Source organism: Artibeus jamaicensis, unplaced genomic scaffold (genome assembly GCF_021234435.1).
Source record: "Artibeus jamaicensis isolate MK-2021 breed Jamaican fruit bat unplaced genomic scaffold, CSHL_Jam_final contig_354, whole genome shotgun sequence".
In the NCBI taxonomy this organism is placed as follows: Eukaryota; Metazoa; Chordata; class Mammalia; order Chiroptera; family Phyllostomidae; genus Artibeus; species Artibeus jamaicensis.
In genome coordinates, this window is record NW_026521803.1 from 11,878,378 (window position 1) to 11,893,861 (window position 15,484).

Here is a 15,484-nt window from a genome sequence, read left to right on the forward strand (position 1 = left end):
ACTCATGGGTGCAGTAACCCTTGGCCCTGGCAGTCTGGCATGGGGCTGGGATTACTTGCTCCTTAGGTGTCCGTCTTGGTTTTTATCCACCACACATGAATATGGGACCACCTGTTCTACCAGCTGCTGCCTTACTGCCACCACACTGTGTCCTCTCTGCCTTGGCTCCATGTCTCTGCCCCTCCTGCTCATCTGGATGAGTATTTCTTCTTTAGATCCTTAGTTGTCGGACTTCCACACAGTTTGATTTCTGGCAATTCTGGTTGTTTTTTGTTTTGAGGTTAGTTGCGATCTTTCTTATGGTTGTGCGAGGAGGTGGAATGTGTCTATCTCTGCCACCATCTTGGCCAGAAGTTCTAGTTCTCTTTTAGTTCTGATTTTGTTTATTTGGGTCTTCCATCTTTTTTTCTTGATGAGGCTGGTATAAGGTTTATCTTTTCAAAGAACTAGCTCTGGGTTTCATTGATCTTTTGGTGTTTTTATTTTAGACTCTTTTATGTTTATTTCTGCTTTGATCTTTATAATTTTCTTCTTCTACTCATTTTGGGTTTTTGTTATTTTTCCCCCAAGTTCCTTTAAATATAAAATTAGATTGTGGATTTGAAATTTTTCTTGTTTGATGAAGTAGGCCTGTACTTTTTTCTTAGGACTGCTTTTCTGTGTCCCATAGATTTTGGGTTGTGCTCTCATTTTTATTTTTTTCAAGTTATCTTTTGATTTCTTCTTTGATCTCATTGTTAACCTGTTCATTGTTGAAGAACATGTTATTTAGCCTCCATGTCTTTGTGTGTTTTTCAATTTTCTCATTGTGATTCATTTTTAGTGTTATACCATTATGGTCAGAGCAGACACTTGATAGGATTTCAGTCTTCTTAAATTTATTGAGACTTATTTTGTGTACTAACATGTACTTTATCCTAGAAAATGTTCCATGTGCACTTAGAAAGAATGTGTATTTAGCTGTTTTGGGATGAAATGCTATGAGGTTATCAATTAAATCCGTCTGATCTAGTATATCATTTAAGGCCATCTATTCCTTTTCTGTCTGGAAGATTTATCCATTGATGTCAATGAGGTGTTAAAATCCCTGACAATGACTGTGTTACTGTCAGTCTCTCCCTTTATATTTATTAAAATTTGCTTTACATATTTAGTTGTCCTGTGTTTGGTGCATAAATGTTTACAAGGGTGGTATTCTCTTGGCGGATTGCTCCCTTTGTCATTATGTAGTGTCCTGCTTTGTCTCCTACTATAGCCATGTTTAAAGCCTATTTTGCCAGATATATCTATTGCTACCTCAGCTACTTTTTTCCTACTATTTGCATGAAATATCTTTTTCTATCCCTTTACTTTTAGACTGTGTGTACCTTTCATTCTGAGGCAGGTCTCTTGTAGACAGCATACATTTGGACCTTGTTTTCTTATCTACTCAGTTACCTTATGTCTTTTGGTTGGAGCATTTAAGCCATTTACACTTAAAGTGATTATTGGTAGGTACATATGTATTGCCTTTTTAGTTTTTTGACTGTGTTCCTCTGTTTTCTTTTTCCTCTTCTCCCTCGGCTCCTCCTCTTCCCTCTCCTGCTCCCTTTCTTCCTCTTAACCTTTCTTCATCCTCCTTGCCCGCCCTCCCTCCCTCCCTCCTTCTCCTCCAAAGCTCTTTAACATTTCTTATAATACTGGTTTGGTGGTAACAAACTCCTTTAGCTTTTTCTTGTCTGGGAAGCTGTTTATTTCTCCTTCAATTTTAATTCATGGCCTTGCTAGGTAAAGTAGTCTTGGTTTCAGGTCCTAGGTTTTTGTCAGTCTGAATATTTCATACTGCTCCCTTCAGCCATGAAATATTTCTGTTCAGAGATCAGCTGACAAGTCTTATGGGAACCCCCTTGTGGGTAACTGTCTTTCTCTAGCAGCTTTTAAGATTCTCTTTTTGTTTTTAACCTTTACCATTTTAATTATGATGTGTCTTGGTGTGGGTGGTTTTGGGTCATCCATCTTGTTTGGAAATCTTTGTCCGTCCTGGACTTAGGTTTCTTTTTCCTTCACCAGGTTAGGGAAGTTTTTGTTCATTATTTCTACAACTAGTTTCTCGAATGCTTGCTGTCTCTTCTCTGTTACCCCTTTGATGCAGATGTTGTTATGCTTCATGTGATTTATAGTGTTGAAGTATCTGATTTCCTTGTTGATCTTTTTAGTTGTTTGATCTTTATTCAAAGTGTGGATAGGTATTAACAATCTACCAAGTATTATTGAATTATCAAAATTTTCTCTCCATTTATGTCAGCTTTTGCTTCATATATTTTTGGCTCTGTTGTTTGTTGCGTACAGGTTAGGGGGAAGTAGGTTTATAGCTATTTGTACGGAAAATAACATAACTAATGAATAGTAATACAAAAATAGCTCTGTGTTTTGCATATTCACAACTGTAATCCTACTTTTGCCCCACACTGTATATGTTTAGAAATGTTCCATCTTTCTGATCCACTGAGTCTTTTATCAATTAAAATGCCCTCCATTTATTTTTAGTAAGATTTGTTTTAGTGTATTTGATCTGGTTCTAGTTTGGCCATTTCAGCTTTCTTGTGATTGCTGTTGCATGATATGTTTTCTCTGTCCTTTTACTTTTAACTTTATGTATCTTTGAGTCTAAAGAATGTCTCCTGTAGCGTACGTATCTTTGGATCTTATTTTTTTTTATCTAGTCTGACATTTTTTGCCTTTTGATTGGATTATTCATCCATGTTTGATGTTATTGGTATATTGCATTTAGGTCTGCCATTAACTTTTTTTCTTTGTTTCTCTCCTTTCCCCCCTCTATTTCTTCTTTCCTGCTTTCTTTCCATTAAGTAAATATTTCTAGTATAACATTTAACTCCTTTATAATTATAAAGTATATGTATGTATTTGTGGTTGATGTAGAACTTATCATATACATTTTAGTAGAATCTGCGTCACATTTATATTAACTTATTTCAGTAAGATATAAAAACATTTAGTTCAATTTTCTTTTTATTTCTGGGCTATTACTGTTCTACATGTTACATCTAGATATGTTACAAACCCAACAATTCTTTGCTGTAATTGTTACTTTATGTAATTTTGTATCTTTAAAGAGGATGACAGAAGAAAGAAAAGCAAGGATGTATTTGTAGTATTTGTTTTATTACCTTATTTACCATTTCTGGTTTCTATCATTTCTTGCTCTGGCTTCGTTACCATCAGAAGTCAATTCCTTAGTGCAGTACAGCTTTGCTCTCACATACTTCCTTTGTGCTGTTATTTACAAATATATTTCTATGTTGTTGCTGTAGGTCCAAAAATATAATTATATACATATTGTGCCTTGGCTGGTGTGGCTCCATGGACTGAATGCTGGCCTGCAAACCAAAGGGTCATGGGTTCAATTAGTAGTTAGGGCACATGCCTGAGTTGTGGGTCAGGTCCTCAGTGGAGGGCACGCCAGAGACAACCACACATTGATGTTTCTCCCCCTCTCTTTCTCCATCCCTTCCTCTCAGTCTAAAAACAAATAAGTAAAATCTTTAAAAAGTGTTTTAAAACATAGCTATATACATATTGTTCTATATAATTGTTTTTTTAAAGCTACTAAGAGAAAAATGAAAAAGTTATATGTATTTCTACTGTCAAATTATGTAATTACCTTTATTAGTGTTCATTTTTTCATGTGACTGCAAATTATTGCCTGGGGTCACTTGTTTTTAGCCTGAAAGTCTTTATTTAGTGATTCCTGTATGGTGTGCCTGCTAGCAACCAATCCTCTCGATTTTATGTGGGTATGACTTTATTTGCCTTCAGTTTTAAAAGATGTTTTTGTGGATATTTGATTTTTGGTTAACAGGTTTTTTCTTTTAGCAATTGGAATGTTTCATCCTACTGCTTTCTGGCCTCAATTGTTTCTTTCTTTCTTTTTTTTTTTTTTTTTAAGATTTTATCTATTTATTTCTGGAGAGAGGGAGAGACACATCAGTGTGTGGTTGCCTCTTGCACATCCCCTACTGGAGACCTGGACTGCAACCCAGGCATGTGCCCTGATTGGGAGTTGAACTAGCAACCCTTTATTTCACATGCCAGTGCCCAGTCCACTGAGCCACACCAGCCAGGGCTGACCTTCATTGTTTCTGATGAGAAGTCAGCTGTTAATCTTGAAGGGGTTCTTAGTATATAACGAGTCATTTTTCTTTTGCTGCTCCAAGATTTTCTCTTTGTCTTTGCTTATTTTTACTATGATGTGTCTTTGTGTGGATCTCTTCAAATTAATCCTACTTGTAGTTTGTTGAGCTGTTTAGATGTCTAGATTGTTTGGTGTGTTTTTTTTGTAAGTCAAATTTAGGAATTTTTTAGCTGGCTATTCCTTTTTTCTAATCCTTTATATATGTTGATGTCTTTATCTATGGCCCATGTTGCTTTGAAGCTCTTTATTTTTTCATTCTTTTTTCTTTCTGTTCTCTGAATTGCATAATCTCTGATAATCTATTAATATATGTTTTTTTGATAGGCTTTCTTTACTTTTGATTTTATTGAATTTATTGGGGTGACATTGATGAAAATTATATAGTTTGAGGTGTATGTGCATCATCCATGTTTTGTATTGTGCATTTACTACCTCAAGTCAAGTCTTCCTTTACCATTTATCCCTTCTTTATCCTCTTCTACCTCCCCTGCCCACTTTTCCCTTTGGTAATCCCCATATTGTTGTCTAGAACTTTTTTCTCTGCTTAATCCCCTTGTACTTTTTTGCCCGGCCCCTCCATACCCATGTCCCTCTGACAGATGACAGTCTGTTCCTTTTTTTTTTTTCTTTTAAGATTTTATTTATTTTTAGGGAGAAGGGAAGGAAGGGAGAGAAACATCGATCTGAGAGGGAATCATCAGTTAGTTGTCTCTGGTATGTCCCCCAACTGGGATTGAACCCACAATCCAAGCATGTGCCCTGAATGGAAATTGGACAAGCGGACTTTTGCTTTGCAGGGCAACGCCCAACCAACTGAAAGCAACACCAGTCAGGGCTCTCAGTCTGTTCTTTGTATCTATGAATCCATTTCTTTTTTCTTTTCTTTTTTGTTAGTTTACTTTGTTCATTAGATTCTATATATGAGTGAAATCATGTGGTACTTGTTTTTCTCTGAATGGTTTATTTTACTTAGCCCAATACTTTCCAGCTCCAGCCATGCTGTTGTAAAAGATAAGATTTCCTTCTTTCTAATGGCCAGGTAGTACTGCATTGTGTAAATGTACCATAGTTTTTTTTATCCACCCATCTGCTGGTGGGCACTTGGGCAGCTTCCAAATCTTGACTATTGTAAATAATGCTGCAATGAACATAAGAGTACATATATTCTTTCAAATTAATATTTTGAGTTTATTCAGATATATTTCTGGGAGTGGAATTGCTGAGTCTTTGATCAAGCTCATTGATCTTTGTTTTGCTCATTCAAGTTTATGCCCTCTAGTGAATCTTTTATTTCAGTTATTATACTTTTTAACTACTAGTTTTTAAATTATATCTATCTCTTTAATGGTATTGTTTTATTTGATATCATCATATCTTCCTTTACTGCTTCACTCATGGTTTTTGTGAGTCTTTTGAATATATTTATAATGGTTACTGTGAAGTCTGTTAAATCTGACATCTAGTCCCTCTCAGTGATGGTTGCTGTCAAAATGCCCCATTTCTCCCTTTGTCTCACACTTTTTTCTTTGTATGTCTTGTTATTTGTTTTTCAAAACTAATGTTATATAACAGTCTAGTACTGGACTCTACCACCTTGAGTGTATTATTGTTGCTTGTTTATATTTTAAATGTCTGGCTGAATTATTTTGAAGTCTTATTTTCTCTTCAATGGGAAGCTTTTTATGTTTCTCCTTTATTAGAGGGCACACAGCCTTGGGCGTGAGCACAGGCACCCTGGCTGGGATGGCAGTAGTTGTAGTAGGGCTCTTTTTCTTTGATGTCTCTGGAGAGCTGTTTGCCTCAGCTGGTGTCATGCCCAGCTGTAGGCCTCTCCTCATTGATTTCTCTATTGTTTCAACAATGTCCCAGGGCCTAACTTGCTCCATAGTCTGATTTAATTAAAATTTGGTCTTCTTTATAAGGGTAGTTTTTAAGGTCATTGTTTGAGATTTGTTCTGATCCCAGAGGGCTCTTCTTAGTTGTCTCTTTGGCTCTCTTTAGTAAACTGGAACTAGGCCTATGGGTTAGTTTGTATCTGACATGAAGCTACCAGACTTTTTTCGTTTTTTTCCATTAGAATTGGGAGTGTCCTTAGTCTTCAGCTTCCCCACACTGTGAAATACAAAGTTTCTCTAGGGAGCTATTTGGAGCAAGTACCAGGATTGTGGCATGCGTCTCTATACATGCTATCCATGCTTTAGAAGTGAGGCCTGGGCATGGATGATAGTCTCTGGTCTTGTCTGCCTACCTCTCCAGCATGATAACTCAACCCTATGAAAGAACTGGGGTGAGGGCAGTCAGGGCCCAGGTATTATCTGTTCCCCACCTGACATAAAGGTCTTCCCTATTTGAGTCAGAATGGGCCAAAAAAGATGGAACCTCTTGAACAAATTTGTCCTGTGCAGCTTGGGGTGGGGGAGATGACAAAAACTGGTGGCCTGCTCCTTGTGGTAAGTACCATAGCTCTTGAGTTGGAGTCTGGGAGACAAGAGAGGTTCTGCATTGGCCATATGGCCTGGAGTGGAGTTCCTGTCATGCTGAGCTAAAAAGGGAAAGTGAGATGTGGTTCAGATGCCACAGATTCTTGCTGTTCTTCCTGAGTTTTAGTAGATTTTCTTAAATAATCACGTAGCCATTTTCTGTATGCCGTAGGGCAACTTTCAAAGACATTAATTTGTTGTTTTTAAAATTTGTTTTTACCAGTTATACTTGTTTTGCTGGGGAATGGGTTTATTGACCTCTTCCTGCTGCCATTCTAGAATATGAATATTATTGATTGTGTCTTCTACTAAGAAGGATAAGAATTTTTTTAGATTTAGAACTACCGGGTTTAAGGTTATGAACATGGAAGTTAGTATGGCACAATCATATAAAATTGAACAAAGAAGTTGTACCAGATTATACCGCCACCAACAAAATAGAGTTCTGTTGCTACACATCTCTGTAACACTCAATATTGTCATTAGGACTATTTAATTTATGCCTGTCTGGTAGTATAAAGTAATAACTCACTGTAGTCTTAATTTACTTTTCCTTGTCATTGGTATCTGTATTCCTATTTGCATTTTGAGTATTTGTCCTTTTAATATATGTGAACTAAAATTTCCTCTCATTATGTGGTTTATCTTTTTTACCTGGTGGTGTTTTTTGCTAAATAAAAGTTCTTTGATATGTTCAAATCTATCAAACATTACATATTTAAGAAACTCTTATTCCAAGTTAAGAAAGCTAATTTTCTATGTCGTTTAAGTGGAAAACTTATTTGAACAAATAATAAAGCAGAACTTCCCCAATCTGGCAAAGGCAATAGACTTCCAGGAAATCCAGGAAGCTCAGAGAGTCCCAAAGAAGTTGGACCCAAGAAGCAACACACCAAGGCACATCATCATTACACTAGCCCAGGTTAAAATGAAGGAGAGAATCCTAGAAGCAGCAAGAAATAAGGGGACAGTCACCTACAAAGGAGTTCCCATCAGACTGTCAGCTGATTTCTCAAAAGAGACCTTACAGGCCAGAAGGGGCTGGAAAGAAGTATTCCAAGTCATGAAATCCAAAGACCTACATCCAAGATTGCTCTATCCAGCAAAGCTTTCATTTAGAATGGAAGGGCAGATAAAATGCTTCTCAGATAAGATCAAATTCAAGGAGTTCATCATTACCAAGCCCTTATTATATGAAATGTTAAAGGGACTTACCTAAGAAAAAGAAGATTAAAAAGATGAACAGGGGAAGGAGAGCAAACTCACAGTTATTAAGAACCACACCTAAAACAAAAGCAAACTAAGAGGACAGCTAGATCAGGAGCAGAACCATAGAAATGAAGATCACGTGGAGGGTTAGCAACAGGGGGAGTGGGGGGAAGGAGAAGGGGGGAGAAGGTACAGAGAATAAGTAGCATAGACAGTAGGTAGAAAATAGACAGGGGGAGGGCAAGAATAGTAGGGGAAATATAGAATTTAAAGAACTTGACACGTGGTCATAAACCAAAGGGGGGAATGGTGGGGGAGGGGGTGTGCAGGGTGGAGGGGAATGAAGGGGGGAAATAGAACAACTGTAATGGCATAATTAATAAAATATGTTTTTTAAAAAATAAAAAAAGGTTTTACTTTTTTACCCTGTATCTTTAATGATTTTTGTGTATGGTGTGATTTGCCGTTTTTTCCATGTAGAGAACTCATTGACCCAGTCCTATTTATTGAATAGTCTCTCTTGTCTTCATTGATCTGCAGTGCCTCTTAGGAAAATGCGATATTACATATCTCTATGAATTATTTTGTGGTTCTCTGTTCTATTCCATTGGTCAGTTTGTCTAGTCTTATATATACCCTTACCATATCATTTTACTTACTGTAGCTTTATAAATAGTTTCATGTCATGAAGAAAAAGTATTTTGCCTCCTCCAGGAATATCTCATCTGTATGCTTAGACTTTTAAGATTTTAAGTAGCTTTGAGTAGAAATATCTTTTCATATTATATATGATAATAGGTAGGCATGAAATTCAGTATGTACTAGTCAGTTATTCAGGCCATTTACATTATTGAAAGAAATATGAGAAGAAATATATAATGATTATGCATCACTTATTAAGTAGTTCAAACTTTTTTCTTAAATATAGGAACGGTTTTGATCAAAAGTAACAGTGGTCAGTTGATGTTGGTGTCTCCTCAGCAAGCTGTAACGAGACCTGAGACCGCAAGTAACATAATTTCAAGGCCAGCTGTACCAATGAATACTCAAACAGTCAAAATCTGTGCAATGCCGGTAATATACCTTAGTCGTTTCTTTTTTCATCATCTTTAGTTTTCCAGCTGTTATCGTCGTATAAACATGTATGTAATTTGCCAGTAAAAATAATTGAGGGGGTGGTTTAGTTCAACTTTTGCAATTAAGCTGCCTTCTTTGAATATATGTTTATTTAATCAAGATGCTTGGTTTTGTTTGGTGATTGCTAAAACAATAACAATTCAGTCTTCATACTAAAAGATTTTGTAGTCCTCAAGGGAATGTTCACAGGGCTATTTGCATCTCTAAATGGAAAGAAAACCATTCTGCTTCAATTTTAATTTATGGCAAAGTATTAAGACTACAGTTTAGTATTCAATTTTATCCATATCTTATAGGAATTACCTTTAAGAAATTCAGAACTCTGCTGTAATATTTTACTAATTTGGCATTGTTAAGGAATGATTTATTTTATATACATGAAGATCTTTCTGGGTACTTGCAGCTTATCTTGTGTACCAGAGTTAAAATACACACACACACACATTATATATTTTTATGGGTATTTTTCTTTGATTTAACAGAAAATGCTGAATATAGTGCAATATATTTTTGATGAGTCCGGTTCATCCTAAAGAAGGGTTGCACAGTTTTCTGTGGTTAATTATCACCCTCAGTTTAAAATCCCCCTAATCCCATTTTGTTCTCTTCTAATCTGATTCTCAGCCAAACATTTTCTCTTGTTACTGTATCTGTCAGCCCCTTTCTAGTTTGTTTTATCTAACTGCTCTGGGTTGAGAAGATAGGTTAGAATTTTGTTTATAAGTAGATAGTGAATAAGAATCCATGTTTCTGTATGCACCAAACAGTAGAGTTCAAGAGTTTAATGTTAGAATACTGTGATATTTATTTGTTAAATCAGTTGCCCTCTTAGGTGTATGAAATGAGTATCAGCTGGCCAGTTGACCAGGTAGGTTCATAGTAGAGAACGTGCATAGAATTTAGAAGGTTATTAAGCCAGTTATAACAAAGTATTTGCAATGGTAAAGTGTTTTAATATTTGCCCTAGTACTGATATTTTTTAATTACTAACATTGATGACTGTATTATTCCCCCAAATCTCCCAGAATTCTAATTCACAATTAATCAAGAAAGTGGCAGTGGCACCTGTTAAACAACTGGCGCAAATGGGAACTACTGTGGTAACCACTGTTCCGAAGCCTTCCTTAGTACAAGTAAGTTGTGACAGACTTGTGGCCATGTGTGCACTGGCTGTTCTCTCATCTTTCTTTATTATTTAGTCACTTTCTGCCAGATGTATAAGGTGCTATGGGACACTGAAGAGAGCAATTCAGTGATATGTGATGACACTTATCAAACTGGTAACTGTGGGAGGTATGGGAAACACAAGATAAACACTTTACTATTTTTGGAATATTAGTTATACTTGAAAATATTAAATTAATGCAAATGCATCAAATAGCCATGTGTCACAGTGTCAGGAAGTAGGTGCTGGAACAGAATTTGGTGTATGGGATGTTAATTAGGGAGATGATACCTGTGGAAGGGAAAGAAGAGTAAGTAAGAGTTTGAACTGGATGAAGGCCCAGTAAAGCGTCTGTGAAATGGCGAACTTTGGAGCAAATATGGCCTGTCAGAGAGCTGGCCCATTCGTGCCAACGTGGGCTGCTGGGCCTTAAGCTCCCCCTTGTGATCAGTCATTGGATGTACTCTCTAGGGAGAGTTGTGCTCTTGAGAAAGGTCAAATTCTCTGCAGCTGAGTTAAAACCTGAAGGAACTGACAGCTATCGGCTTTCTAATAGCATTCCCAGCAGCTAGAACAACACAGACCTCTCTGTGTGGCAGCATATCACTACAGTCTACTCCTTTCATTACTGGGATCTGCTTCATCATACATTTTGAAGACCTATTCTTCTGAGATTCCAGTGGATTACTTCCTTGAAGAAACAAGGGCGGAAGGAATTTAGTAGGACTAAGTAGTTACCTAATAATACTCATCTTCTTTTCGGAGACCCCTTACTCTCAACTACCACTCTGCTGCTCATGATAGCTTAACTGGTAGTATGACCAGACTTTAATCCCTGAGGGTATAAGGTCCTAATCACCATGCTCTTTTGAGGCAACAATTGATGCTCTTGTCCATTGATTATTACAGCTGGGCAAGAAAATACCAGGAGACACTTAAGTGGATCATCTGTATTTGCCACACATATTTCACTTTGCTTCCACTGTGTAATAGTAACCTGGCCTATTTCAGATGTCAGGTCAGTTACCCCATCATAACGAATCCTCACTTCCCTGCTGGTCTGGACACAAGGAATCTGAAGTGCCCAGGAGGCAGCTATGGCATCTAGTTTATAGGGACTCTTGCTTTGTCCTTGGTGAAAGGGTGACCCCTGTGGTGGCCATAAAGGTGGAGTACCCAGATAGCAATCTCAACCAAATAGGTAGGAGGCTGAGAGATGGTGAGGGGGAGATGCCTTTATTGAGGGCTGGTAGAGAGTGCACAAGCAAAAGGCATGAGGGGATTTCATTGGTGTGTTTGAATGTCACTAGGTCACAGTCAGATGGGGACAGGTAGGAACTAACTTTATCACATTGGTACACTTACTCAACTTGATGGAGTACTCAGAGACTATTTGCAGGGATGTTGAGACATCAGAAAATAGGAAGTTTAAAGAATTTATGAATGATTATTTTATGGAAAGGTTTTATCACTTATATAGTACTTTGAGTATATGAGTTTTTTATTGGGTCTATTTCTCAAAGATTTAATACTTAAGAGTTGTTCTAAAATGGTATATCTGAGTTGTTCTTTTCCTTGGATTTTTAAAATCTATATATATCTACCATTGATATACCCCTGTAGATTGTAACTTTTTCTGCTTTAGATTGTTGCATATTTTAAGCTAGGCTGCTCCTCAGTGGTAGGCCAAAGCAGTAGAAATTGTCAGAGAGCGGACTTAATGAATAATATTTGTGTTCACTTTCATGGCTAAAGCATCTCAGTTTTATGCATTTCTTGGAAATAAGGAGCTAGAACTTTGAAATGAGAGGAGATAGAACTCTTTGTACTTAACTATTTGGTGATAAAGGCAAATGTATGTTAAGAAATTTTGAAAAGTATTTTCTTATTCATAGGTACTGATATTTATTAAAATGTCTTTACTGGACCAGTGGTCTGGTCTAGTAAATATAACACAGGATTTAGTTTGAAATCTTTTTTCAGTTTTATTTTGTAAATGATTACATTTAGAAAATAGTATTTCTAATTACAAATAAATAAACCCAAAGCCGATTGCTTTTTTAGACAGGTATAGAAAATTATCTTCCTTGAAATGCAGTTTAGTCTGCTAAATTTGCTTACAACTCATTTTACTGGCTCTATGTATAACTGATTTTTCACAGATTATTTCACATATGCCCCAGTTTTTTTTCCTCCTGTTCTTCACGTAAGCCTCAGCAGTGCCAGTGTAGTCTTGCAAAGCATGGAAGTACCATTGACTGTCGGTCTACAGAGAGCCTAAGGCAGAGTTATGATTGAGTTTAGGTGGTTCATCCATTACGACAGTGAGGTTATGTAGCTAAAGACTGGGATTGTGTACCTCTCCATGCCTTTTAGGAGGTAGAATTCACATGGAAAGTGAATGTATCAAGAAGGACAAATTTTGTCCCTTCTTGATAAGAATAAAATATTGACAAGGAGTGTAGAAACGCCGTGCTTCCTCTACTCAAAAAAAAAAAAAAAAGAACACTTTTCCTGTGCTCACATTTCATTGGGCCTTATTTTGCTTGCTAGAGAGAGGGACAGAATGCACTGGAGGAACCCCTTCTACCAGTATTGAAAGGTAATATACTCATCAGCTACAGTTCCAGATTATACCTCTTAAATATAGTAACACAAAGAGTTAATGACCGAACATAAAATAGACTCACTGAAGAAGGAATATTTACTTATTGTATATAAAGCTAAAAAAATTATTAGAAAAATCTTGAAAAGGGTTCAAAGGAAAATATACAGTGGTTACCCATAGAGAGCAGGACTAAGAATAGGAACAGGAAAGAGATGTCATTTCCATTGTTAACTTTGAGATCTGGTCATACTTAATAAAATCAAACTAATTTAAGTGCAGTTTTTTGTTTTACCCTTTTTTGCTTAACATTTCATCATTATGCCTATCAGTGTTTAACTTCTTTGCCATTTTTACCTTCAAAACATTCTTGTCTAATACATGCTCCAGTTTTTATAAAGTAGTTCATTCAAATTTACTTACCTTTACTACTTACCACAGGAGATTTTCTTGAAGATGATAGCAGCCTGAACTTTTTGTACCATATACCTAGGGAACACAAACATTGAAATTAAAATGATGGTGCAATGTTCAGTTTTCTGTGTGAATTATAAATACTATTCTCCCTGTACCCCCAAACTTTACTCACATTCTCTAACTTTAGTGTCTGCCTTTAAGATTGTTGCTTTATCTCAATATGGTTTTCTAAATTACTGACTTGTGATTTCTTGTATGAAACTTTTTAGCCTGCAGGTGGTGCTATAATCATACCTCATTTCAATGGAGGGTGGAAGAAATAACTGAAATTCTTTTCGGTGTGAAAATAAGATATCACTTCTGTAATATTTGTAGTGCTTACTCTTGTGGTGTATGTACATAAAAGCAGCTTATCTGAATATAAGATGACCAGTAAATCTCTTTGCTTTCTACTTACGAAAAAGCAGAGAATTACAGGACAGGAATTCTATGTTTTCATATAAAGGCTTACTATTTCACATTCTTTTGGAGAAAGATAAATAATATTTTGTGAGGGCTGTGTGCTTGGCACTGTGTTTCACAAACTCTAAGATAGTAGATACTATTGCTATCCCTGTGTTTTGTTTTGTTTATTTTGTTTTTTAACAGGAATCAGAAGGTTAGCAGTATTAAATAACTTGTCTCCTGAGGTCAACACTTAGTAGGTATCAGTGAAAAGGAGGTAGGTAGGTAGATGAGACTGAAATCCAGATCTGCTAGAGTCCAGATCATGTATAACTGTTACATTGCCTTAGACTAGTAGGACATAAGATAAAAGCAAAGATTTCGAGTCCATTTGTAGTCTGATAAGTGTGAAATGAGGCACCCACTCTGATATATGTCATAGTAATATGTATCTAAATATATCTGACTTTTAATTTCAGTCTGTGGCCGTGCCAACCAGTGTTGTCACAGCTACTCCTGTAAAGCCCTTGAATACTTTAACTACCCTGAAGGCTTCAAGTTCGGGAGCAGCACGCACCCCCATAAGTGAGCCTAGTCTCAAAGCAGAGAGCTCAGCAGCTGTTCAGACTAATCTTTCTCCGGTAAGTTCTCATTTTCACCTCACGCAATACAGCTCTTTACATTTTATTTGAACTCTTTTCTGCCTGACATTTACGAATGTTTGCTTATGTTTCTACATGTAGATGATGATTGAAAATGTGAAGAAATGTAAGAACTTCCTTGCAATGTTAATAAAACTAGCATGTAGTGGATCACAGTCCCCAGAAATGGGGCAGAATGTGAAGAAGCTTGTGGGACAACTTTTGGTAAGTTAGTAAGAATCCATAGAACAAGTTTTAAATATGAAATAAGTATTTTTAAGTGGGGTTTGTTTTAAATGGATTTTTTGATAAACTTTGCTTTTGCTTCTTGAAAGCTTTGTAATGATTATAAATCTAAGATAAGGAAATCTGCTGTAGTCTATTACTTTCTGTTAGTCCTGCTTCCCTTAGCCTAAAAAGGGCATTGGATAGAAGGTTGATTGTTTAGTCAAAAAAAAGTTACTAGAATTTTAAATGCCAGAAAGCCAGGCTATTAAATAATAAAATTCAGTTCTATATATGTTCAACAACAAACTTCGAGACCTGTGAAAGTAAGTTAGCTTCCTCGTGTCTGTTTCCTTCTCTATAAGATGAGAAGAATAAATGTGATAATCTTTGTGGTTTATGCAAGTGCCAAGATGCTGTGTCTTTTAGTTACCAAATTACATATCCTTGGTTTCTTCTATCTTTTTCCAGGCAAAATGCTTAGTAGATGTGTTAAAAAAAAAACAGGTGAAGGTGGAAACTAGCAAATATTGCATGTTATATGCTTAAGAAATATGCTGTGGATATAACAGGCAAATACAATTTCATATTTTTCAAAAAAGTCTTATAAGAGTTTATTTGAGCCAAGCTGATGGCATATGCTGAGGAGCAAGATCCCCAGTGCTCCCGAGAATAACAGTTTTGCAGCTCTGTCTGTGCAACCCATTATTTTTTTCTGTAGGTTTTGTTTGTTGTTTTGGTGGGAGGTGTGGTACATACTCCTCTGAGGGAGGGTGTGACCTCCTAAGCATAAGTATAGTGGAAGTCTGTTAACTCAGATTTTTATCTTGCTCCAGAGCACCTATTGTTATCCTGTTAAAAACAGATATGTGGCTGGAGGCAGTTAATCAAAGTTACGAACTTTTTGTGCAAGTACTATAGTGCCCCTCCCACCACTCCTCCTTCTCCTAAAGTTCTGCTTAACAAAAG

General features: G+C 36.5%; 1 protein-coding gene across 2 annotated transcripts in view; it reads left to right on the plus strand.

Moving 5' to 3' along the window:
* TAF4B (TATA-box binding protein associated factor 4b) overlaps positions 1-15,484 on the plus strand; it is a 129,119-nt gene that overhangs the window by 11,777 nt on the left and 101,858 nt on the right. For both annotated transcript variants that reach the window (XM_037127847.2, XM_037127848.2), the window contains exons 2-5: positions 8,810-8,955; positions 10,044-10,151; positions 14,129-14,290; positions 14,393-14,515. In XM_037127847.2, coding sequence (XP_036983742.2) covers positions 8,810-8,955; positions 10,044-10,151; positions 14,129-14,290; positions 14,393-14,515 — 539 coding nt within the window. The remainder of the gene's footprint in view (positions 1-8,809; positions 8,956-10,043; positions 10,152-14,128; positions 14,291-14,392; positions 14,516-15,484) is intronic.